The sequence below is a fragment of the Tachyglossus aculeatus genome, chromosome 23 (assembly GCF_015852505.1).
Source record: "Tachyglossus aculeatus isolate mTacAcu1 chromosome 23, mTacAcu1.pri, whole genome shotgun sequence".
In the NCBI taxonomy this organism is placed as follows: domain Eukaryota; kingdom Metazoa; phylum Chordata; class Mammalia; order Monotremata; family Tachyglossidae; genus Tachyglossus; species Tachyglossus aculeatus.
The window spans coordinates 11289208-11316745 of NC_052088.1; the positions used below are offsets into that span (position 1 = coordinate 11289208).

Genomic DNA, 27538 nt, shown 5'->3' on the forward strand with positions numbered 1-27538 from the left:
AAATACGGTTGAATAAATGAATGAATTCAGAAAGCCAACTGGCCGTATTCGACCTGCCTCTCTACTGAGTTTTCCTTTCTAATGCCAGTAAATCTTGGGGTTGCTTAGTGAAACCCGCTATAACCTTGGGAAGCTGAGTTAAGTGATCAAGCGGTAGGTATGAAACCCTTAATTACCTTTTGCAGCCATTTTGCTAAGGGCTGAAATTAAATCCTCCGCCACATTGCCATTAGGTAACTAAGACAATTGATTTCTCTAAATAATGTTACATTAAAAAGATTATGATCCAAATAGTAGAGTCAAAAGCTGTGAAGGGAGACGGTCATAAGATATTTAAGCGTTTGCGCTTTGAAGATGGCCCATTATCAACAGCATTATCGTGTATTAAAGTATCATTAAGATTTGGAGTAATTGGGGGCTAATACCTTGGCTCGTAAGACTCCGGTTCTGGCCCCGCTGTCAGCGCGCGGCCTCAGCCGACGTGCTCGCCCTTGCCTCCGCTGCAGCCGCCGGCTCCCTTGATGAGTTTGCAGCTCGGCTCAGTCGTGGCTGACAGCACCAATTGGGGCACAGTATGCACTCTGCTCCTTTTATTACAGACAGTAATTAAAGCAGCTCGCCCTGCCACTTCCATAACAAACACAGCATAATGCCCTAATTATGACTTTATTAATTTAAGTCAGGATTTAATGATTTTAAAAGTGATTTATATTGTTTTTCCTGTTCAGAACAAATGAAATCTGTAGGTTAAATTAATACAGGCTTTTCATCATTGCAAAGTTAAAAAGCTAGTTACCCGCAAATTCCGTTCATTAGATTAACAGCTGAAACTCTAAGCGGGAAGGTAAACAATAATTACCCATCAAATTGAAGCGGTGCATAATAAACTAATACTTTTACTTGGAAGATCTTCTCTTAAGACTGAAAGATAAATATATTCAAAGTCCTTCCGGAATTGGAGCGAAGTAGGTACGGGGATCACGATCGCTGCTTCTCTCTCAGATGTATTGCTCCTCGGGTGATAGAAAAGGGAGACTGGTGTGGTTAGCAAATTGCCCGCGTTTGGGGTAATTAAAAACTCATTCCATGCAATACGCTAATTATCCTTAAGGCTAAAGGAAAGTTGTCGCTCTGATTATGCTGTCATTCTGCTGATTTTGGTCAAACCCATCCTGTTTTCTACACCTGTGCGTGAATCTGAAGGAATGGATCCTTGATCAAGGAAAAGTAAGCCTTTGAGTTAAAACAAGGCTCATACATCTCTGATTTGTTCTCCATTAATTTATATGCAGTCACGTAAATCCTCTGAGGCATACTGAATTTCCACTGTTTCTCAACAGAATAATTTGCAGATAATATAACTGCATGTGCTCCTTGAGTTAGCCTGACTGTTTATTAATAAATAGGAATCATATTGCTCAATAAATGTCATTGATTGATTGAATAATTGATCACCACAGAAATCAATTCAAGGATCTATTTCTTCCTCCCCGCACCCCCCACACACACTTTTTTCTTCCTGCCTCTTTAAGATGTCCAGGTTGTTGTTGTTTTTTTACTTTGTGTCTCACCTGCTGCAAAATATTTTCATTTTTACCAGTTACTTTGTAATGTTTGTGAAAGTCCAAAAAGTTGGATACAACCATTACCAATCATTGCATGTGCATTCAGTGGTACATAACTGTTGATTGACTAAATTTGAGTTTCTAGGGCCTGAAAGACTCAAGTAAGCATTTGTAGCAGAGGGGCAAAGCAGAGTAGTAGTATATACCCTGTTCCTCTTGAGAACTTAGAGCGGTGAATTCACCTTGATGGTCATCTGAGTTTAGTAGGAGTCCACACTGGCTATAGAATTCCAGTTTGGATAAGCCCACAGTGATCCGATTTACTATTTTGTAAAGTCTGTTTTTAAACTAAGTTGCTATAATGAACTAACACAGGCATCTACCTTTGACAACCTTTGACAACCAAAGCATGAAAAACCTTTTGTGCTGTTTGAAATCAGGATTTTTGTTTGGTATTTGTAATGAACTCAAAATATTTTTAAGTTCCTGCCTTGAAGTGAATGAGTTTCCTAGTGAACTCCACAAATTCATTCCCATCAGCCATTAATTATTTTCTACTCTTGTTACTGATGACAGTGTATAGTGTTATTTTATGACCTTTTCTATCTATCCTATTTGAAGTGTGTATGACCTAATGTAATTGATGAGTTTGTGTGGATAATGATTTATTAGATGATAGAGAGCACTGTCCCTCTGTTAGTATTCAATTCATATGCCCTAGAGTTTTGAGCCATGAAGTGACTTTTTCCTGTGCAAAATGCAGTTTATTCCCAAAGGAGTCAGAGTGGTTTGGAAAATATTTTAATTGAATGGAAAACTGCTCTTTGAAGCATTAAGTTCTTGTGAATATGTTTTCTGATTTAGTTAAAAAATTGTTTTTGTACATAGTGCTTCTGACCCCGATAAAATGAAAAACAGAAAACTAGAAGATTCTGGTTCCTCCAACTCTGACTCAAGCTCTGGAGAAGAAAGTTGTTCAGATTCTGAATCAGATTCAGAAAGTGACCATGAGTCCTGGAAGGTTATCGCCAAGGTAAAAGTTTAATTCACTTATGATTATGTAATTTTCTATTTAGGAGGTAGAAATCCATGCAGATAACTTTGCTTCCTCCATCTTATTAGGGCAATAGCTGTATAGTCTCCAAGTTTATTGGGAAAGTTCAATTTAAAAAATCAAAGGAGACCCAAAGTAGCTCTGTTCGTTGAAATTGCCGACTGTTAGGGAGCCTACATAGCATGTAGAAAGATACCTTCTCTGCTTATCCAAAGCAGAGAAAACCCTCACAGAAAAGCTTTTGCCTTTTCCTGCACCCCTTGTTTTGTCTGATATGTTTCTTAATTTGTGGGAGAGAAGAAGAGGCGAAAAATGGAAGATGATAAAAGGTAGGGGAAGTGCTGAAATGAAGCAAGCCTGAGAATAGGACACTCAATTGGTTGTGGTAAATAAAATTAAGATGAGTCACTCGGTTGTATTTATTGAGCACCTGCTGAAATAGTGGTGATGATGGTACCTGTTAAGTGCCCACTCCATGCCAAACACTTTGTTCTTCACAAAGCGAAGGATGATGAGATCAGATGTGGATGCTGTCCATCACGGAGCTCACAGTCTTAAAGGGAGACGATAGAGGTGTTTTATTCCCATTTTCCAAATGAGGAAAGTGAAACACAAAGAAGAGAAGTGATTTTTCCCGAGATCACCCAGCAGGCGATAGTAATTTGTTAAGTGCTTATCATTCACTAAATGATAAGGTAGCTGATGAGAGCCAGCACTAAAATCAGGTCTTGTGGTCCCAGATTTCTATCTACTAGGCCATGCTGTGTGCCACGCACCACATAAAGTGCTTGGCTCACAGTTTCAATCCCAGTTTTGTAGATGAGGTAACTGAGGCCCAGAGAAGTGAACTGACTTGCTCAAGGTCATACAGCAGACAAGTGGCAGAGCCGGGATTAGAACCCATGATCTTCTGACTCCCAGATGTAGAAGACACGATACCTCATCATCATCATCAATCGTATTTATTGAGCGCTTACTATGTGCAGAGCACTGTACTAAGTGCTTGGGAAGTACAAATTGGCAATATATAGAGACAGTCCCTACCCAACAGTGGGCTCACAGTCTAAAAGGGGAGACAGAGAACAAAACCAAACATACTAACAAAATAAAATAAATAGAATAAGTATGTACAAGTAAAATAAATAAATAGAGTAATAAATATGTACAAACATATATACATATATACAGGTGTTGTGGGGAAGGGAAGGAGGTAAGATGGGGGGGATGGAGAGGGGGACGAGGGGGAGAGGAAGGAAGGGGCTCAGTCTGGGAAGGCCTCCTGGAGGAGGTGAGCTCTCAGCAGGGCCTTGAAGGGAGGAAGAGAGCTACCTGCTCGTGATCTTACACTCTAGCAGGGAGACAAGTACATAATTCACAGACAAAGAAGAGCTTAGATCAAACGTGTAAAATAATATGTACCACAGGCAACAGGGGCCATTGAGGTGGTAGTTGGGAGGGTATAATCTGGGAGGATAAAAAATTAATCAGGAAAAGCAACCAGTAGTAGTTATTGAGTATTTACTGTGTACAGACTACTGTAATAAGCACTTGGGAGAGTAACAATAATAATTATGCTACTTATTAAGCATTTACTATATGCCAAGCACTGTTCTAAGCACTGGCGTAGACACAAGTTAATCAGGTTGGACACAGTCCCTGTCCCACATGGGGCTCACACGCTTAATCCTCATTTTACAGATGAGATAACTGAGTCCCAGAGAAGTGAAGTGATTTGCCCAAGGTCATACAGCAGACACGTGGCAGAAATGGAATTAGAACCCAGGTCCTTCTGACTCCGAGGCCTGTGCTCTATCCAGTAAGCCATGGTACAGTAAAGTTGGTAAGCCTGATCCCTACCCTCAAGGAGTTTACAGTCTAGTCAGGGAGACAGCCATTAAAGTCAAATTGAATTAAGAAAGGTGTAAGGATACGTACATAAGTGTTGTGGAGCTGGGGTGAGTATCAAAGTGCGTAAGGGGTGCAGAGGCGACGCTAAAGGCGGTGGGGGGGCGAATAGATGGGGAAAAATGAATGATTAGTTAGGGTAGGAAGGCTTCTTGGAGGAGATATGATTTTAATAAGGCTTTGAAGATGGGAAGAATGGTAGGTGAAGGGAGTTCCAGGCCAGAGGGAGGACATGAGCGAGGGATCCATGGCGAGAGAGACCAAATCAAGCCAGAGTGAGTAGGTTGCATCCTGGTTGAAGTGAAATTTCAGAAGGGCTTTGAGGATGGGAAGAATGGAGGTCTTATGATTTGAGGGAAGAAAGAGTTCAAGGCAGGAGGAAAGATGTGAGCTAGCTTCAGAGGCAGGAGAGGAAAGGACAGAGCAGTGAGAATGAAGGGAATCACGGGAGAGAGTGAGGTGGGAGTAAGGAGGAGAGATTGGAATAGGTATGGGGAAGTGAGGTGGTAGAGTCCCTTTTGATGTGGAGCTGAAGGTGTAACCATTTAAGTCTTTTGAGGAGAGGAGATTTGTGTGCAGAATGACATTTTAGAAATGCATTCTGAATAACAGAGTGAAGTATAGACCAGAGAGGGGAGAGGTTGAAATTAAGGAAACTAGTGAGAAAGCTGCTACGGTAATCTAGGGGGATCATCACAGGCCCTTGGACTGGGGTGGTGTGGAGGTAGTTTCTTGTTTCCCCTTTGACTCTAATGCAATATGGGGAGAGAGAAGAGAGAGAGAGGTGTGTGTACATGCGTATACCAATGGATCATTTTTAGTCAAATATGGGGTGTTCAGAAGTTAGGACCCTAGTGTATGATGATTAACTTAAAAAGGAAGAATTATTTAACAATTGTTAGGCAAAATCTTGTAGAAGGATGTAACGGCTTTTGCGATGGAATGATCTGGCTTTTGATTCAGCATTCACTGCACTAGTGAAGTAGGTCTGAAAGAATCCAGAGACCATTAAAATAAAAAGCTGTACTTTTTGTTGTAAACTATCCACATGCAATAAAAAATTTTCATCCTCCACCTCTCTTCCATTAATGGTTAGCAATATGTAGCTCTCCCGTGTAATTTTTTTTATTTTATCAATTGAAAATTGAGTCCAGTTTATGAATTATGATCTCAGTTTCAGTTTGCATAAATGTTTGGTTTTGTTCCTTCTACTGAACAGGAGTTTTAAGTGTACTGAACTGACTGGGATGAAAAAAAATCCATAATTATGCTCCCCAGTCATTTATTGCTAAGGAATAAAAGCAGATCACCTTGGTTCGTCTACTGATGCATGTAACAAAGACAGAATCAGACTTGAATTTTCACCTGAGAATTTGTATCCATTTAAATACAGTAAGGGACCATAAGTACTATAGCATTTGGGGCCATCTTTGCCCGTCTTCAGAAACCACATAAATAAAAGTCCTAGCTTTGAGCGTAAAAGCCAATTAATCCTGCCATTTCTGAAAGCTATTGCCCTCTAATCGGTTGAAGTTAATGCCCCCTCATTGCCTGTTTGTATTAAATTACACCAAAACTTAAACCACTAAAATTAGAGCAGAGGCCCCAGTTGGCGATAAGTACTGCCTGGAGCTAGAAACCAATGTTTTTGAAGTGGCTTTAAACTAGAAATTGTTTAACATCAATGGATATTAAATAGACTCATTTGAAATGAATTGCTATTGATAAGTTTGGTGGAATTTCGGGTGCACCCGTTTTCCATATGTGAGGTTTGCCCCTAATTAGTTTGACATTAAGTGGAATCACCTTCTAGTTGATCTAGGTGATATTATTGAACATTTACTGGGCACAACATTGTCCTCAAATGGCATATAGTCCAAATAGGAGGATCTGGTTATACAGTTGACGGAGTGGCAAAAACAAAAAATTGGGCTTTATCTCCCTCCAATCCCACAGACACTTGCATTAAGGCAGCAGCTCCTTAGGTTTTCATGCCTCTCTTTTGGCAAAAAGACTGAGAAAATGATCATCTAGATGAATTCATGTATTAAGGGGACTAATACGCAGGCCTCATCTCTAAGAGTGTGCAGAAAATTGAAATGAAATAAGGCAAAGAAAATTTTTCTCTTAAGAGTAGAGTTTCTTCATGGTAAGGACTAATGAATTCACAGGATGGGATTGACTCTCAACATTTTATTTTAAAATATTTGTTTGACCCTAGACAGTGTAGACATTTCAAGGTAATTGTGAAGCCTCAGAGAAAGTAGAACTGTAACAAGTGAGGCTTGAAGGTCTGTGAACACAAAATCTATTATCACCAACTTTTTTAAAAGTGGTATTTCATTCTTACGCACTTACTGCGTGTCAAGCACTGTCCTAAGGGCTATGGAAGATAAGAGTTAGGAGTGGAAACAGTCCCTGTCCCGAATGGGGTTTGCAGTCCAAGTAGGAGGGAGAACAGGTTCTTAAGCCCCATTTTGCAGATGAGCCAACTGAAGCCCAAGGTCACAGAGCAGGCAGCTGGAGGAGCCAGGATTAGAACTCAGGTCCTCTCCCGAGCACATGCACTTTCCACAAGGCCAGGCTGCCTCTCTTCTTTCCTTTTTTTAAATGGTATTTGTTAAGCACTTACTATGTGCCAGGCACTATACTAAGTGCTGGGGTAGATACAAGCTAATCAGGTTGGAAATTGTCCATGGCCCACATGGGGCTCACAGTCTTAATCCCCTTTTTACAAATGAGGTTACTGAGGCACAGAGAAGTTGGGGCTTGCCCATGGTAACGCAGCAGGCAAGAGAACCGGGATTAGACACTAGGTCCTCTCAGTCCCAGGCTCGTACTTTATCCATTCGGCCATCCTGCTTCTCATGTCCTTCCTTCTGTCCTCCTTCAATTAACAAGACAAAAAAAAAATCATTTTTTATGCATCCAGCTCTCCAGTAATGCATGGGGCTGCATTCTTGCAGAACCCTTTGTTAAGCAGACCTTCTATTGCAGCAGTAATTATGGCACCCAGAGCCCTGTGGCTGACACCGTTTATTCTGTCAGTGTACACCGTATCCCGAAAGCCAGACCTAATTCCTAACAGCATTTGTACCGAAACATTTATCAAGAACATGTATTATGGCCGACTGAGACTATATCAGTAGTAAATTTAAATATTTTCCCTCATGTTAAAAACATATTTCTTAAATTCTGGGCCCCTTGCTGGCCAGAGACCATGTCTAAATCTCACCCATGTATTATTTCTCAGCCTCTTTCTAGAGTGCGTAGAACTGACTGGGTGGTATTTATTGAGTATTTACTGTGTGTGCAAGGCTGAACTTACTGTCAGTCCTTGGGAGAGTAAAATACAACAGAATTGGTAGACACATTCCCTGCCCAAAATGACCTTTCAGTTTAGAGGGGGAGACAGGCATTAATAGAAATAAATTACAGATATGTATATAGCTTACAGTCTAGAGGGGGAGACAGACATTAATATAAATTATGGATATGTATATAAGTGCGGTGGGTCTGAGGGTGGGGTGAGTATCAGGTGCTAAAAGGGTACAGATCCAAGTGCATAGGTGACATAGATGGGAGTGGGAATAGGGGAAAAGAGGGCTTAGTGAGATGAGAAAACACGGAGCATTTCACAAATTTGTGTGTCTTACTATTACCGCTATTTTGTACACTTTCTTTCAAAATGACAGGAAGTATATCAGAGTACCTTTGTATTGCACTTTTAACATTGGATCATTCAATTAGGCAATTTTATTAGAGAAAACTTGTCATCACCCCCACATATAGTGGATTTTACCCAAAGGAGAGCATAATATGGCCTGATTGGATCCCTAGGATGGTTTCAGTAGTCATATGATTTACTCCACTTACATTCATAAAATATTAATATGCACAGTAAATGTGTATGTATTTTTAATAAGAGGAGATTTTTATAGTCTTTTTCCTGCCTCTTATTTTATTCATTCTTACAATACTGCTTTTGTAAAGTAAGCTTAAGTAGTTTAAGATACAAGGATGCCTGCATTGGGTGATCACTAAAGACACTTGACAGTCAAGTCCTGAAGTGCGTAGGACATGTGGTTGGCCTTGATCAGCCATTCTTCCTGCCATGTTATTTCTTGGAAGATTTTCCCTCTTGAGATCTAACCCTCATGTAATTTTTGAAAAACAAGTATCTTAATTCCCAGGCACCTATATTTTGGGGCATAATTATCTCTCAATCTTTTTTTTTTTTTGCCGGGGGGAGATGATGGGACTTGAAAATTTAAAATTCATCTTAAAAGAAAAAGCTTTCTGTAATTAAAAAAAAAAAGTGCCTTGGAAAAAAATAATTCTCTAAATAATTGTGGTAAGAAGCATTTTCCTCAAACCAAGAAGAATAAAGGAATCAGTGATGCAGGCCACATTGTACCAAGAACAGATTCACATTTGTATCACTCTATCTTATTTTTACTGCTATAATTATAAGTTATATTCTGCTTGTACTTAATTATGGGTGGAACAGATGGTTGGAGCTTCGTTTAAAATAATGTATCTTAAAAGACTTGCCAACATGTTTTTCTAGAAAGGGACTTTTTCTCCCTCTTTGGCACTGAATTTAGATTTATACGCCCTTTCCTTCTGACACACTCTTTACTCGCGTGTGTATGTGATCACTTCTCATCAGTCTGCTCTCCTTCTCTTATGTCTTTATTGCTGCTAAGCAAAAGTTATGTCCCCTCCTCCACTATATAATAACAATAATTGTGGTATTTAAGTGCTTATGGTGTGCTAAGCAGTAGGGTAGATTTGCGATAATCAGGTTAGATGCAGTCCTTGCCCGCTGTGGGCCTCACAGTCTAGGGGAGGGAGAGAACAAGTAATGGATCCCCATTTTACAAATGAGGAAACCGAGGCACAGAGAAGTTAAGTGACTTGCCTAAGGCCCACAGCGAGGAAGTGGTGGATCTGAAATTAGAACCCAGGCCCCGACTCCCAAGCCTCCGTTCTTTCCACCGAGCCACCATAGAGAACATGTCTTAGTAACAATAATCTAAGTACAAAAATTAAAATGTCATAAGGCTAGTAATGATAAACTAAAAATAACAGCTTTATTATTTGAAAAGTTTAAAATTTTAATCCCAGATCCAGGATTAGGCCGCAAGGAGGGTCAATCCCCTCTCAGTTCTCCTTCTCGCCCGTAGGAGCCTGTCCTCAATTATTGTACTCTCCTAAGCACTTAGTACAGTGCCCTGTACACGAAAGCGCTCAGTAAATACCACTGATTGCTTAAAATGTATTCTCTCTATTATTTGCCAAGTATTCCATAGTAGTAGCAGTAATAATACTAGTACTTTTTGTGTCCTTGATGAGTGCAGTATAGTATACTCAAATGTGAGGAAATGCAACAGAAGCTAAAAGCATGTTTCCCTGCTCCCAAAGTGGGTAAGGGATTTTAATTACGTGACCTTTATGATGGTGTTCTGAATGGCATTTATCAGTAAGTCAGTAGCATTTGAGTGCTTATTCTGCACAGAGCACTGTACTGTGCATTTGGGAGAGTACAGTAGAGTTAGTGGATTGACATGATCCCTGCTTTCAAGGATCTTACAATTATGTGGGTAAGACAGATTCAAAAGGAACACTTCTCACAGCCGTGGGTCGGGGAAGGATCTCTTCAGGTGGTTTCAAGCCAGATCTGTGGCGTGGTGAGGAAGGGACAGGCAGCAGTATTCGTTCTGGTAGCTCCTCACTGTGGTGCAGAGGAAAGGGTTTCAGATGGATCCGCAGTTTAATGAATATTCCTAAAATGACTTCATTTGCTTCAACTAGGACCTTCTACTCATTTATCAAGCAAACTAATATAAAATGCTTTGGGCACTGGCATTCAGTAAATTTTTTATTAATAATATGTTCCACAGTAGTACCGGAGAAATTACCATGCATGGACCCGTGCAGACTAAAATTTAACCTATTAATCCATTTACCAACCTTTCAAAAAAATAAAGTATTGCTGTATCACAATGTTATCAGTCAGTCACTCTGTGCAGAGCACTCTACTAAATTCTCAGGGAAGGTGCAGTACAGTAGAGGTGGTAGACACGATCCCTATCTACAAGGAGCTTACAGACTAGAGAGGGAGACAGACGTGAAAATAAATTACAGAAAAGAGAAATGGCGTATGTTAGGCTAGGTACATAAATGCCACAGGATTAAGGTGAAATAATCTGTATTTAGGGGGTACAGATCTGAGAGCATAGGTGATGCAGAAGAGAGGGTAAATAGCACAAATCAGAACTTAGGGAAGGCCTTTTGGAGGAAATGTGATTTTAGGATGGCTTTGAAGGTGAAGAGACTGGGTGGGTCTGTCAGATATAAAAAGGGAGGAAGTTGCAGGCCAAAGGGAAGTTGTGGGAAATCAGTTGTATTCATTTAGCACTTACAATGTGCAGAGCACTGGACTAAGCGCTTGGGGGAGTATAGTGTAACAATATAACAAACATATTCCCTGCCCAAAGCAAGCTTACAGTCTAGAGGGGGAGACAGATATTAGTATAAATAAATAAATTATGGCTATGTCCATAAGTGCTGTGGAGCACAGGGGAAGGGGTGATTAAAGGGAGCAAATTAGGGAGACTCGGAAGGGAGTGGGGGAAAAGGAAATGAGGGCTTAGTCAGGGAAGGCCTCTTGGAGGAGATGTTTTCAATAAGGCTTTGAAAGTGGGGAGGGTAATTGTCTGTCAGATAGGAAGAGGGAGGGTGCTCCAGGCCAGAGGCAGAGATGTGGGCGAGAGGTCGGCAGCAGGATAGGTGAGATAGAGGTACAGTGAGTAGGCTGGCATTAGAGGAGTGAAGTATGTGTACGCTGGGTTGTAGTAGGCGAGTACCGAGGTGAGGTAGGAGGGGGCAAAGATGATTGAGTGCTCTAAAGCTGATGATAAGGAGTTTCTGTTTGAAGCGGAGGTGGATGGGCAACCACTGGAGGTTCTTGAGAGGTGGGAAACATAGCCTGAACATTTTCGGAGACAAATGATCCGGGCAGCAGAGTAAAGTATGGGCTGGAGTGAAGAGAGGCAGGGAGGTCAGCAAGGAGGCCGTTAAAGCAGTCAGGGAAGGATAGGATAAGTGCTTGGATTAATGAGGTAGCAGTTCGGTTGGAGAGGAAAGGGCTGATTTTAGCAACGTTTGAAGGGTGGAATGGACAGGATTGAGTGATAGGTTGAATATGTTCGTTGAATGAGAGAGAGAATAATAATAATGATCACATTTGTTAAGCACTTACTATGTGCAAAGCACTTTTCTAAGCACGGCGGGGTGGGGGGTTACAAGGTGATCAGGTTGTCCTACGTGGGTCTCACATTCTTAGTCCCCATTTTACAGATGAGGTAACTGAGGCACAGAATTTAATTTAAATGACTTGCCCAAAGTCACACAGCTGACAAGTGGCGGAGCCGGGATTAGAACCCCTGACCTCTAGCTCCCAAGCCCAGACTCTTTCCACTGAGCTACGTTAATGCCAAGATTATGGGCTTGTGAGACAAGAAAGGATGTTGGTGCTGTATAAGATGATGAGAAAGTCAGGGTGAAGATAGGGTTTGGGTGGAAAGTTAAGGAGCTCAGTTTTGGACATGTTAAGTTCAGGGTGACGGCGGGACATCCAAGTGGAGATGTCTTGAAGGTAGGAGGAAATGCAAGACAGTAGAGAGATCAGGGGTGGAAATGTAAATTGGACTTGCCGACCTCGTGAAGCTTCCTTTTTGAGACTGCTATGTTTGGCCTAGACATATTCCACAAGACTTGAACAAAAGAATAGGGACATACCCAAATGGCCCCCCTGCACAGTCTGTTGTTTCACTCATTCAGGTCTTTTAAATGCCATCTTAAATATTCATTCTAATTTGTTTCACCTTTATATTTTCATGGCAAAACTGAAATTTTGAGAGATAACCATATCATGGATATCACTGTTGAGCTATTTTTTTTTTTAACCCGGCTAATCATCCGGACCAGAGTCTTGTCACCCCTGTTAAGACAAGGTGGTATACACACGTAGAATGCTAAGTAAAAGACAACAACAAAGTAAATGACGCAGGACAGCAAAACCTATGAGGAAAAATCATTTTTAAAGAGCAGAGAGTGGACTCCACCACGTTTTGGCAGTCCAGCCCCCACCACTTCCACTGTCAGTTTTTGAAAAATTTACCCACCTTCCTCAGACCAGGCTTAAACTTGAAAGTTGAGGGTTGAGACTTTTTTTCCTAGGGGAAAAAAAAAAACACTGACTACCTTCATCTCACCATCATCATCACTGAGTATTTATTGTGCCAACATGTTCCTGGCTCTTTGTAAAAAGGAATGAGAAAATCAGAATTTGCGATGTAAGTAGTTTTAGCTTATTTTCCACTTGAATTCTGCATCGGACATTCAAGGTTACCTATAGAAAACAAATGCCAAAGACGTGTTTTACAGCACGTGGAGTATGTTGGTAGATTAACAAGAGATTGGAGTGACCACATGGTAATACAAGGCTTATGTAGAAAAAGTGAAGGATTTTTCAGGGAATTTTTATTCGGGATCATTTTCGATGCGGGTCAGAAGTAGGAAATACCAGGTTTAAGTTCTCTTTCCACAACAATTTACAAACTACTCAAGAGTCATCACATCTGTTCTCCTGTACACTTAGTTTGTACTTTATTTATATTCTTATTATCTTCAATTTAGTTTCCCGAATCTGTCAAAGTGAATGCGATTTAGAGAAGGCCTCCTCATTGAATAATATGGCAATATGAAAAGATTCTGTAAAGTCAAAGGGACAGATTTTTTTTTGACTCAGAATAGCAAGTCTCCCCTCAAGTTCACAGAGATGTCTGGTTAAAAATTCCAATTTTTAAATGACCTGGTCCTTAGAATTTTTATATCAGTTGTCAGATGTAAGGAGGCGTAAGATTCATTAGGTTGTCCTTGCTCAGTAATTCTAATTGAAAATATTTCATGCAAATATCTTGCCCTATGAGGCTAGAAATTAGCATCGAACTATTGAAGACTTCAGAGTTCACTATGGGTTCAGTGAACTTTACATGATGTTTATCCCATTTTGTAACTTACATTTAAAAATCCCTTTATGTTGTATTTCTGGTTCTTTTCTGAACAGGCATGTGCATTGCCTATCAGGAAAGAGCTGCATATACTCCTTGCTCATTTTAATTAGCATTTTAATAAATGTGTGGCATGTACAAAAATTTCTCCACGTCTAATATTACACGGAGTAATATCTACTCTTTATTTTTTGAAACTTAGTAGATATTTCAGAGCGCTTTTGCATTGGAATAACTGAAATGCATTAAGTAGAAAATTCAGTTTGCTCTGTGGCTTTCTACTTCATTTTGAAATCCGTATACCCTAGGTATTCAGATATACAGTTAAATCCTGTAGAAACCAAATACAAATTTGATGATGATGTGTTGATAAATAGAAGCTTCTTTAGAATTCAAAATAAGCAACTGTTGTTCTCTTTATATATACATGTATATGTCTTATACCGTAACTCAGCTGTTAAAAACCTAATTCACGATTTAAAAAAATATACAAAAACAAATTGTCTCTCTTTCTGCCTGATCTCTTTTCAAGTGCTGACACAATGGAAACAGTGGGTGATCTGTCAGTGCGTTTGGTTTGTCAATGATGGTTTTGTATAAATATTGGGAGGGTAAGAAATAAAATTCACCCAGTAAAATATGATTTCATCTGCCTTTTCTCCGCAGCTCCATGGCTCATGCTGCGGTGTGAAATTCTCATTTTACACACTTTGCAGGCGGAGCACATGAATTATGCATTGAGCAAGAGAAATCTCCTGCTTCAAGTCCGATATGCATTTTCCCAGGTTCTCTCTCTATTACTGAGATGAATTGCAAATGGAGAAATGTTTGATGGAATACAGCACTTAACTTCTGGGTTTAGAATTCAGATTTTTATTTTCACAGTAGATTCTTCAGGCTAAAAAAATGTTTTGCTCTCAGTGGGGATTTTTTTTTTTATTTTAATGAAGAAAAAAATACGGGAGCAACACCAAGCTCATTGCAGGCTTTTTATAGCCCTGATTTAGAATGCAAGGCGTCTTCACTTTGTTAGAAGTGACCATTGTCGGTCGCTGATGTTGTATTTCAGTCACTGGTTATTTGCTATTCCCAGAAAGTCAGTGAATTTCTGTCTTTGGGGGGCTTTTGGTCTTATTGTTTTAGCTTCCAAGCGGTTGTGCCGATTTCATGTGCTGCTTTATCCTGGGCGTGCGTGTGTGTGTGTGTGTGTGTGTGTGTGTGTGTGTGTGTGTGATCTGTAAGGTACTTACACACTCCTAGCTGGGCGGTAGAAATAAGATATAGACTTGCCTCAGCCTTCAACTTTATCTTGATTTGATGGGCTTCTAATTTTTCAAGTGGGGAGGTTACAGTTCCATAGAAGCAGTCATTCACCATTTTAGTTTAAGGAAAGGTACACCCATTGTCATCAGCTCAGCATTTTGATAAGTCATATGGTGGAGCGCTTTTCTTACCGTGGGTGCTTAACCCTCACACTAGTGTTACCGTGAAGACGGTGTGGTCATTCTGAATTCTGTTCCCAGGAGCGCATGACTTGTCTCTTGGCATCTTGAGTTGAGATTTCTTCTGCTCATTCTGACCTAGAAATTGCTCATTTGGGAGCAGAAATTAAAAAAGAAATCCCAACCGTAGAGAGCCCGTCCTGCTTGCTTTGAGTTTTCAGGGGAGAGGAAACTTTCTTTTAAGAAAACTTTCCACCAAAATTTAGCAGGGCCAAGTCATTCCATAGACACCCAGCACTGCCAGGCTTAGGTGAGGGGTGAAGTGGTTATAGATTTCGGCATTATGAGCACCACAGGGGATTCTTCCTCAAGTGATGTGAAGTGGGGTAGTTGCTGCCCCATAATCAATCAATCGTATTTATTGAGTGCTTACTGTGTGCAGAGCACTGTACTAAGCTCTTGGGGAGTACAAGTTGGCAACATATAGAGACAGTCCCTACCCAACAGTGGGCTCACAGTCTAAAAGGGGGAGACAGAGAACAAAACCAAACATACTAACAAAATAAAATAAATAGAATAGATATGTACAAGTAAAATAAATAGAGTAATGAATATGTACAAACATATATACATATATACAGGTGCTGTGGGGAAGGGGAGGAGGTAAGATGGGGGGATGGAGGGGGGACGAGGGGGAGAGGAAGGAAGGGGCTCAGTCTGGGAAGGCCTCCTGGAGGAGGTGAGCTCTCAGTAGGGCCTTGAAGGGAGGAAGAGAGCTAGCTTGGCGGATGGGCAGAGGGAAGGCATTCCGGGCCAGGGGGATGACATGGGCCGGGGGTCGATGGCGGGACAGGCGAGAACGAGGTACGGTGAGGAGATTAGCAGCGGAGGGTGCAGGGTGGGCTGTAGAAGGAGAGAAGGGAGGTGAGGTAGGAAGGGGCGAGGTGGTGGACAGCCTTGAAGCCCAGGGTGAGGAGTTTCTGCCTGATGTGCAGATTGATTGGTAGCCACTGGAGATTTTTGAGGATGCAACTTTAGGGTGCTACATAAGGGCTCTGCTCCAGCCACTTAATCTCTACCTTAAATTAGGGCCTCTCGCCCAGACATTTTCCAGGCTAGCTGAGCCCTTGGGCTGTGTGATGAAACCCTCAATCAGAGGGTTGCCTCAGTAGAGAAGGCTGGGAGGGCTCCAAGAAGACAGAGAAGAGAGGGCTCATTGAGTGAACAGTTGCCCACAAGGAACAGCTAGACTGTAGACAAGGCAACCCTGGGACCTCCTCACCCTGGGCTTCAAGGCTGTCCATCCCCTCGCCCCCCCCCACCTCACCTCCCTTCTCTCCTTCTACAGCCCAGCCCGCACCCTCCGCTCCTCTGCTGCTAATCTCCTCACTGTGCCTCGTTCTCGCCTGTCCCGCCATCGACCCCCGGCCCACATCATCCCCCTGGCCTGGAATGCTCTCCCTCTGCCCATCCGCCAAGCTAGCTCTCTTCCTCCCTTCAAGGCCCTACTGAGAGCTAACCTCCTCCAGGAGGCCTTCCCAGACTGAGCCCCTTCCTTCCTCTCCCCCTCGTCCCCCTCTCCATCCCCCCATCTTACCTCCTTCCTTTCCCCACAGCACCCGTATATATGTATATATGTTTGTACATATTTATTACTCTATTTATTTATTTATCTTATACATATCTATTCTATTTATTTTATTTTGTCAGTACGTTTGGTTTTGTTCTCTGTCTCCCCCTTCTAGCCTGTCAGCCGGCTGTTGGGTAGGGACTGTCTCTATGTTTTGCCGACTTGTACTTCCCAAGCACTTAGTACAGTACTCTGCACACAGTAAACGCTCAATAAATATGATTGATTGATTGACCTCTAAGAACTCTGAAACCTCCCTTGATCTTAGGGAGGGCCAATATATTGGGGACCTGGGAGAGCTGAGGCTTGAAGGTCATTCTCCATTTGCCTGGGAAGGAGACGGGAGATGGATGCTGATGCCACCTGAGGGAAATCTCCACTACAGATTAACATCACCTAAGGGAGAGCTGCTCTCCCGTGTAGACTTAGAATTTCATTCATTCATTCATTCAATCGTATTTATTGAGTGCTTACTGTGTGCAGAGCACTTGGGAAGTACAAGTTGGCAGCATATAGAGACGGTCCCTACCCACCAGTGAGCTCACAGTCTAGAAGGGGGAGACAGACAACAAAACAAAACGTATTAACAAAGTAAAATAAATAGAAGAGTAAATTGTATCTATCCCAGTGTTCCCATTTTCTCTTTAAATTTTCTGCAGTTATTGATGTAAACTGTCCACGTGAAATGTTTCGCTTAAGTAGTTCTAGATTTGGCACTGTAGCGAAGAGCTATATTACGCCTGGTGCCAGATTCACCAAATAGTAACTGTAATTATAAACTTCGCTTTCAAATTTGACAAGTTTTGAACACGGGAAAATATTCCATCGCACAAATTTTCAGAAGGCAAGATGGTTACATTTTTCAGTGAAATGTGGGAAAATACGCTGTGCCATTTTAAAAGTTAGACTCTAGCAAAAATGTCATGCTCCCATTCTTTACTACCTTTTTCTGTTTCCCAGAAAGAACAGAAGAAAACAGGACAAGAAAAGAAAGCTCCTGGCCAAAGAGAAGTTTCTCTCCTAGACCTTGATGATTGTGAGTACCCAGATTTAAAATACTTTTTCTTATGATATGACTGTTAAATAACTTCATTTTCCCTCAAGCCATTTTTGCTTAGCGATCTTGAAACGGGAACCAGATTGTGAGCATGAGAAGCAACGTGGCGCAGTGGCAAGAGCCTGGGCTTTGGAGTCAGAGGTCATGGGTTCAAATCCCGGCTCCACCAGCTGTCAGCTGTGTGACTTTGGGCAAGTCACTTAACTTCTCTGTGCCTCAGTTACCTCATCTGTAAAAAGGGGATGAAGACTGTGAGCCCCACATGGGACAACCTGATCACCTTGTAACCTCCCCAGTGCTTAGAACAGAGCTTTGCACATAGGAAGCGCTTAACAAATACCATTATCATTATTATTATCCCATTTTGTCCGTTGGACAAACTAAGGTAGTAAGAGTCAAGTTTGATATCAAGCAGACAGTGGTGGAAACCCAGTCTGGTCAGAATGCATTTTGACTTTTAAGTCTTCTCGACTGTGAGCCCACTGTTGGGTAGGGACCATCTCTATGTGTTGCCAACTTGTACTTCCCAAGTGCTTAGTACAGTGCTCTGCACACAGTAAGCGCTCAATAATTTATTTATTTTGCTTTATTTATTTTACTTGTACATATTTATTCTATTTATTTTATTTTGTTAGTATGTTTGGTTTTGTTCTCATTCTCCCCCTTTTAGACTGTGAGCCCACTGTTGGGTAGGGACCGTCTCTATATGTTGCCAACTTGTACTTCCCAAGCGCTTAGTACAGTGCTCTGCACACAGTAAGCACTTAATAAATACGATTGATGATAGGGACCGTCTCTATGTGTTGCCAACTTGTACTTCCCAAGTGCTTAGTACAGTGCTCTGCACACAGTAAGCACTCAATAAATACGATTGATTGATTGATTGAGAAATATTGGGCTTACCTGCCATACTATTCCTTTAGGTTTTCTTTTTGGCAACACTGTCCCAGGGCATTGCCTAAATGAAGTCATTATATGGGGGACAAAAGCAATGATCCTCCCATAAAAATCTAAGGAACTAAGGGTATTTAGAAGATCTGTGAGACCACTCTTTGGGTTAAAAAATTGTTCACGTATCACAAGAACAGCATCAATTGGCACCATTGCTGAACTGCCTTATCTTCGGTATTGACCCTCTTGGAAATTGGAGGCAATTGTAGAGTGTCGATATTAGTCTAATGTCACTTCACTTTGTCATCTGTTTAGAGGAGAGCCAGGCACCTCACAGGGCCTTTCCCTATCACTAGAACTTTTCAGCAATGATAAGTTTTTTCAAAGTAGCACACACTGTCATTTCCCTCAAAGCTCTAACCTTCCGCTATCTATACTTTTGCCAAAAACCAAGTCCCCTAAAACCCAGAACTCAGAAAAATCTCTAACTTTGTACCTGACAGTAGTCAGAGCCACTTATTCAGTAGGCAAGTGGTAAAATAAACTGTCACCTTGCCCCTGCCGTAGATAGTACTTCTGGTATTTGTCAAGCGCTGGCTCAGTGGAAAGAGCCCGGGCTTTGGAGTCAGAGGTCATGGGTTCAAATCCCGGCTCCGCCACTTGTCAGCTGAGTAACTTCGGGCAAGTCACTCAACTTCTGTGGGCCTCAGTTACTTCATCTGTAAAATGGGGATAAAGACTTGTGACCCCCCCGTGGGACAACCTGATCACCTTGTAACCTCCCCAGCGCTTAGAACAGTGCTTTGCATATAGTAAGTGCTTAATAAATGCTGTAATCATTACTATTATTATTATTGCCAGGTGCTGGAGTAGATACAAGATAATCAATCATTGGTATTTATCAAGTATTTACTGTGTGCAAAGCAGTGGAAGAGTACAGTGTAAGAGGGGTAAACACATTATCAATCAATCAATCGTATTTATTGAGCGCTTACTGTGTGCAGACCACTGTACTAAGCGCTTGGGAAGTACAAGTTGGCAACATATAGAGACAGTCCCTACCCGGGTAAACACATTATCAATCAATTAATCGTATTTATTGAGCGCTTACTGTTTGCAGAGCACTGTACTAAGCGCTTGGGAAGTACAAGTTGGCAACATATAGAGACAGTCCCTACCCAACAGTGGGCTCACAGTCTAAAAATTATCCTGCCTACGATGACCTATCAGTCTAAAGGGGAAGGTCATGTCCCAAACGGGGCTCACAGTCTGAGAAGAGAGGACAGGTATTGAACCCCCATTTTGCAGATAAGGGAACTGAGGCACAGAGAAGTAAAATGACTTGTTCACAGTCACACAGCAGAATGTGGCAGAGCTGAAATTCGAACCCAGTTCCTCTGACTCCAGGGTCGTGCTCTTTCTTTCATTCATTCCTTTGATTGTATTTATTGAGCGCTTACTGTGTGCAGGGCACTGTACAAAGCGCTTGGAAAGTACAGTATAGCAATAGAGACAATCCCTGCCCACAGCAGGCTTTTACAATATAGAGGCGGAGAGACAGACTCGATAGAGAACCTCTTTTTGACCTGCCTGAAAACTCGTAGGGGAAGGATACATACCACTTTTATCGGTGAGGTAACCAGAGCACAGAGAAGTTTTGTCTTGCCCACCACAGTCACCCAGCGATCAGGGCCGGAGCCAGAGTTAGAACTTTGTCTTACTCCCGAAGCTCCTGCCCTTGGTGAGGGCAGGGACTGTTGTTGCTTGAGCTGATTGTCCCATCAAAGATGTGTAAACTGGTTTAAATGCCATTTCTGTCATATTATTGGACTATCTAATGGGAGCAACAGAACATTTCACCTGTGGTGCAGGGAAAGGACACGAGGTAATGTTGGTCAGATGTTTTGACGTCCTGAGACAAAAATGTCTCAAGCAGTTGTTACCTAGCCTTACGTTTGTTACAACCGCATCTTGTGCCTTTTGGCCTGAGGCCACACTATTGTATGTCTGTGGTTGAAAAAAGAATATGGTCTGTTAATCATAGAAGAATGGCTGTTTTTCAATTACGAGGCATCAGTGAAAAGACAGATGCATTGGACTGGGTACCCTGGGTAAAAATAACACCCTGCTCTCCCAAGTGCTTAGTGCAGTGCTCTGCACATAGTAAGCGATCAGTAAATACTGATGATTGATTCAAATTAATTTGGGCTGTCAGACGTATTTAGGAAATCAGGACTTATATTGTCTTTTATTCATATCCCGCAAGCTAAGTGATTTATTGAGCCATGTCCGGAGTATGAATTTTCCCTACGTTCTGTTAATTTGACAGTGAGCAAGGCTTCCCTTAGCTCTGTGTCCTCCACACCTTACCTGGCTGACTTCCAGGTGTCCACTAGAGCCTTTTGAAGAATGACACCTTATGAAGGATGGTGCTTTCATTAGCGTCATCATTGTATTTGTTAAGCGACTGTTTTGTGCCGAGTACCGTCCTAGGTACTGGGGAGAGGCACCAGGATATTAATTTAGATCCGATCTCTAACCAACAAGGGATACACAATCTAAAAGAGGGGGAGTGGGATTGACACTGGGGTAGAAATTACAGGTACCTTAACAAAGAGTTCTGGGTGCCTGAAGGAGCAAGAATCCACAACCATCATTCAAGGAATTTTGAAATCTTTCCCTTAGGAGATTTTCCCTTCCGAATGGATTTGCCGTTATAGCGTTGTAAACCAAGTCTAGTAGCTGCCAGAATTCGAGATTAACTTGGCTAAATCGAGATGTTAAGTAGAATTGTCATACATGTATTAATCGAAGTAATTTAATTACATTTACTAACAAAATGAAACTGTTGCTTTTGATGATTTGAATTAAATTTTCATGCACATTTACTAATTTAGGCTTTTTCCTGCAGTTAACTCAGTATCCACTCCCGTAGCAGTTCCCACACCAGCTTTGTCTCCACACTTGATAGCTGATCTAGCAGGTTTAAACTTGTCGGGCTCTTCACCTGTCATCAATGTAAGTCGTTTTCAAAGTCTCAATTTTGAAATCATTTTCTTTGTCTCAGAAAGACACCAATATACGTATGGGTTATTTTGATTAAAGTGCCCATTGAAACCAATCTGTTATCTTCACAGTTTCACACCCACCATGAAACTGATTCACTTTTGAAACTGTAGATGTGCCACTGCTTTGTGGAGGTTTCCTTGACCCCAGTTGTACTCGTAGTCATTTTCTCCTCTTCGCACTCAGTTCTCTTGCTCTCTTTCCTGTGGTTCTTTGGTGGTCCAGCTAATCAACAACTGACTCGTTTCCTTCACTCCATTATTGCCCTCCATCTTTCTTTTTTTGCTGTAGTGGAAATGTCCTCTTGCTATTTCTTCTCAAATCCCTTTTCCCACCCTATCATCTTTATCTTCACTCCTCTGTTTTAGAATGCTTTTAGCATCTTCTTTCTCTTTAATTCTGGACTTCCTTGGAGTGATCACTGTATTGTCTTTTCATACATAGGGTCTCCGTAACTACTTCTGGAGAAATTGAGCTCTCGTAGGCATTTAATGCCTTGTTGGGAAATGTTTTATAAAAAGAAATTGTCTTGCAAGGGCAGGTAACAGTAGATGATTTCTCAGAATTGATCTTGCACGTAAGAAAATACGAATGTTTTATGAATAATGTAGAGGAGGCTAAAAGCATTTGAGCAGTCCCTCCTTTCCTTTCCAGGTTTGTTTCTTTGTGTTTTCCTACAGTGCATAAAGTATTAGATTCAGCAACTAGTGAGTGACTGTATGGTGCAGGCATAGTTTTTTGAAAGGAGTTTTCCTGTTAAAAAAAAATCGGTTTAGGCTCAGATCCCATAGGACAAACCCAACATTAAATGCCAAGCTAACAGTAGGAGGGATTGCAATAAATTGAAAGGATTAACACTTTTGGAGCCTCTTATTGCAGTCTTTTTCCCCAGGCAAATACTCTGGTGTATTGTAGCATGTCAAGAGCTACAGAGAGGATGTGGGGCCCTCTCTGTTTGCCTCTCTTATCCCCCTTTGTCTTATCCCCCAGTCCTGGGCCTCAGTCATCATCATCATCATCAATCGTATTTATTGAGCGCTTACTGTGTGCAGAGCACTGTACTAAGCGCTTGGGAAGTACAAGTTGGCAACATATAGAGACAGTCCGTACCCAACAGTGGGCTCACAGTCTAAAAGGGGGAGACAGAAAACAAAACCAAACATACTAACAAAATAAAATAAATAGAATAGATATGTACAAGTAAAATAAATAAATAGAGTAATAAATATGTACAAACACATGTACATATATACAGGTCCCACTACTATTCTGAGGAACTTGAAGATAGACCACAGAGAGAGGCTGGTATCTAGGTGAGGAAGGGTGGATGGATTTTTCTAATTGTGCTTTCCCAATGCCCAGACTAATGCATATAGAGAGGCAGAGTCACCTAGTGGGAAAAGTCTGGGGTTGGAAGTCATCATCATCATCATCAATCGTATTTATTGAGCGCTTACTATGTGCAGAGCACTATACTAAGCGCTTGGGAAGTACAAATTGGCAACATATAGAGACAGTCCCTACCCAACAGTGGGCTCACAGTCTAAAAGGGGGAGACAGAGAACAAAACCAAACATACTAACAAAATAAAATAAATAGAATAGATATGTACAAATAAAATAAATAAATAAATAGTGTAAAAAATATGTACAAACATATATACATATATACAGGTGCTGTGGGGAAGGGAAGGAGGTAAGATGAGGGGGATGGAGAGGGGGAGATTTATGCCACTGTTTAATCTCTTGGGCCACCTCAGGAAAGTCATCTTAACTTGGCCTCTGAAATAAGGAAAATAAAACCAAATTCTTCCTGCTTTATGGGGATATTGTGAAGGTAGATCAGTCAAACAGTCAGTGGTATTTACTTAGTGTTTCTGTGTGCAGAGCACCTTACTAAGTGCTTGGCAGAATACAGTACAACAGAATTGGTAGCCGCACTCCCTGCCCACAATGAGTTTACAGCCTAGAGGGGGAGATAGACCTGGGAATCAGAGGGACTTGGGTTCTAATTCTGGCCCTGCCACTTGTCTGCTGTGTGACCTTGAGCAAGTCACTTCACTTCTTTGTGCTTGTGACATCATCTGTAAAATGGGGATTAAGACTGTGAGCCCCGTGTGGGATATGAATTATGTCGAAGCTGATAAACTTGTCTCTACCCCAACACTTAGTACAGTGCCTGGCACATAGTTACTGCTTAATAAGTACCAAAAAGGGCATTAATATAAATAAATCACAGATGTATACATGAGTGGAGCACTATGGTCTAGTGAAAAGAGCGTGGGCTTGGGAGTCAGGGACCTGTTTCTAATCCCAGTTTTGCCACATGACTGCTGGGTGACCTGGGGCAAGTCACTTAACTTCTCTGTGCCTCGGTTACCTCATCTCTAAAATGAAGAGTCCCTATCTGCTCTCCCTCCGACTTAGACTGTGAAGCCTGTGTGGGACAGTGGCTGACCTGATTATCTTGTATCTTCCCCAGTGCTTAGAACAGTGCTTGACCCGTAATAAGCGCTCACCAAACACCGCTATCATCATAATCATTGTTATAAGTTGCTGTGAGAATGAAGGAGGGATAAATGAGATAATAGATGCAAAAGCATTTTGAAATAGTAAAATCTTTACTAATTCAAGGTAGTATTTCTACGATGGAGAATTTAATAACTCATTTTGATAGTGAACATTAATAAATCATTTTGGAAAGTCAAGTGCTATATAATTGGTAGGTAGATAACACAGCAAATGAATGAATGTGAACAAAAAGATAGTGGTAAACACACATGGAGTTAAGGAATAGGGATTGAGAAGGGAGATAAACTTGGGTGAGTCAGCCGGCAGTACAGTTCAATTTCTAAAAAAATATTTTGATTTCCCTTCCCCGCACCTCTTGGAGAGGCCATAGTTTGGATTAGGCGAGAATGAATTGTGACTCAAGATTTGCCCCAAAGGGAAAATGGCACATCATAAAGCATGTCCATGAAAAGTTAATCTCCAGGTTTCCCTGAATCACAATTTGATTAGTTACCAATTATGGCAAACACAATCAAGAGCTCAGAGGCCAGGAACTGTGTAATGAAGAGGGAAAAGGCAAGTGCTTAATTTTGGATGGAGACATTAAAAATATTTGGAGTTTCCCTACTTTATCCTCTGTCAGGCATATACATTAGTGTGGGTGTGTAGGTTAAGGTACATTAATTGAACGAACACACTTAAAGGTGTATAGTTAATTCCTTTGCCCCATTTTCTTGTCTCTTCAGCGTCACCGTTGTTCCAGACAAGCCAACCATGTCCCCCAACTCCCCTTCTCAAAGGTGTCCCTGTTCTTCCTTCAGGCAGTCAAAGACTCACTTTTGGATCAGCCTCCCACTTCTCACTGAACCTTGTTTTTAATTTCCTATAAAACCCACATAAGAATGAATTTCCGCCAGGAAGCCTTCTGTGAGGAAGGTGGAACATAGTCTAGACATCATTACTAGAACAGCCAAACGTAATTTCCCAACTCCAAAACAAAAATGAGACCTCAATCAGCAGTGTTATTGAGCACTTATTCTAAGTAGAGCCTTGAACTAAGTACTTAGCAGAGCCTTGAACTAAGTTGGCAGATATGATCCCTGCCCTCAAGAAACTTACAAATCTAGCAGGGGAGACTAACATCAAAATCAGTTACAACAGGAGGAGCCAATGAAGTATAAAGATATTCATTAGGGCAGAGGTGCTTGGGGAACTCAGAAGTGCTGAAATGGCAGTTTGGGGGAGATGATAGGTTTATCAGGGAAGACCTCCTGGAGGTGATGTGATTTCAGAAGTGCCTGGAAGCGCTGAGCTACATGTGAGGTGGGGTCAAGCGGGGCGAATTAGGAGCATGAGAAAGGTCAGTGGCAAGAGAGATGAGAAAGAAGCATGGAGAGTAGGTTGGCTGGAGAGGAGTGAAGGGTGTGAACTGGGGTGTAGTGGAAGAAGAGTGAGAATGAGCAGCGAGAGAACCACCCTCAAAGCCAATGGGCAGGAGTTTCTGTCAGATGCAGAGAGGAATGGGTAGTTTTTGAAGAGTGGGGACACACCTGCAGAATGACGTTTTAGAGTTAGTGATGGTGGCAGAAGAGTAACATTATGAAGTGGAGAGGGGAGAAGCTGAAGAATGATGCAGTAAACTGAGCCAGGCTAGGACTTCTGCTTGGACCAGTGTGATGACAGTTTGAATGGAGAGGATGGGGCACTTTTTGGAGATGATGAAAAGAAAGAACTGACAGAATTTGGTGACAGACTGACTAGGGAGGGAGGGAGGAAAGGAGAGAGAAGTGTAGGATAATTGCATCACGGTTGTGAGCTTGAAAGATGGAGAGGATGTTGATGTCAGTAGTGAAGGGAAAGTTAGGAGGAGGAGGGGATTTTGGAGAGAAAATGACTTCAGTTTTGAACAGGTTGAGCTTGAGATGGCAGCCGGACATCCAGGTAGAAATGACCCGGAGGCAGGAGGTGATGCCAGATTGTAGAGAAGGTGTGGGAAAGAGAGGACTAGTGAGATAGATTTGGGGTCCTGTAGTATTGTGGTTGAAGCCGTGAGAGTGGATGAGTTCCCCCAAGAGAGTGGGTGTAAACTGAGACTAGAAGGGGACCCAGAAATGAGCCTTGAGGGACCCCTACAGTTAGGGAGTCGGGGAAAGAGGGAGCTGGTGAAAGAGGCTCTGAAGGAATGGCCAGTGAGGTAGGAGGAGAACCAGATGAGAAATCAATAGAAAGCAGGGTTAGCTAGTGTTCCCAGAAGAGGGTGGACTACAGTATCAAAGGCAGACTAAAAGTCAAGGAAGATTCAGATGGAGTAGAGTCTATTAGATTTGCTGAGGAGGTCATTGGTGACCTTTGAGAAAGCAGTTTTAGTGGAGAAGAAAGGGCAAAAACCCAGTTGTAGAGAATCAAAGAAAGAATTGGAGAAGAGGAAGTGAAGGCAGTGGGTGTAAACAACCTGTGTGAGGAGTTTGAAAGGGAAACAGGGCGGTGGAGTGATGGCTGGAAGGAACAGTGGGGACAAGGCTTTTTTATTGGTGGGTTTGAAAGCAAAGGGGAAGGAGCCATCAGAAAGCGAACAGTTGAAAATGAAGGGAAGGAAGAACAGTGGGCACAAGTATTTTTATAAGTTATGAAGGGATGGGGTTGGAGGTACAGCTGCAGGGAATTCTAATAACTGTGGCATTTGTTAAGCATCTATGGCTTGCCAAGCAGTGGAATGTACAAGACAATCAGGTGGACACAGTTCCTGTTTCAACCAGGACTCACCATCTAAGGGATAAAAAATTTAAAAACAATTGTGGTATTTGTTATGCACTTACTATGGGTCAACCACTGGACTAAGCGCTGGGGTCAATACAAGATAATCAGGTCCCACATGGGGCTCACACTCTAAAGAGGAATGAGAACAGGTATTGACTGTCCATTTTGAAGGGGGAAGTGAAGCACAGAGAAGCCAAGTGATTTGCCCAAGATCAAACAGCAGTCAAGTGGCTGAGCCGGGATTAGAACCCAGGTCCTCTGACTCCCAATCCCGTGCTCCTTCTTTTAGGCCAAGCTGCTTCCCAAGGATAGATTTCAAAGGCCGGTGGGTGGTCTCCCCTTGAGAGGCAATCAGGAAAGATGAGAGAGTGGACTGGGGGTGTAGGAGAGAGATGGAAAATGATTGACAAAGGAAACATTTCAAGTTCTAAAAATTAGTGGTAATAGTGGACAAGCTAAATGGGGTCCCTCCCAGTTGATGTACAGCATAAAGAAGATTGGCAGGCAATAGGAACCCAGAAGGATAGCAGGAGATGATGGACATTTCCCTCTGATTTAAGGTAGAGTATGCTTTACTCTTC

The 27538-nt window shown here is 41.9% G+C and overlaps 1 protein-coding gene across 2 annotated transcripts in view; it reads left to right on the forward strand.

Moving 5' to 3' along the window:
- Positions 1 to 27538, forward strand: part of AP3B1 (adaptor related protein complex 3 subunit beta 1) — a 266204-nt gene that overhangs the window by 171357 nt on the left and 67309 nt on the right. For both annotated transcript variants that reach the window (XM_038765458.1, XM_038765459.1), the window contains exons 20-22: positions 2454 to 2598; positions 17637 to 17712; positions 21536 to 21642. In XM_038765458.1, the coding sequence (XP_038621386.1) occupies positions 2454 to 2598; positions 17637 to 17712; positions 21536 to 21642 (328 nt within the window). The remainder of the gene's footprint in view (positions 1 to 2453; positions 2599 to 17636; positions 17713 to 21535; positions 21643 to 27538) is intronic.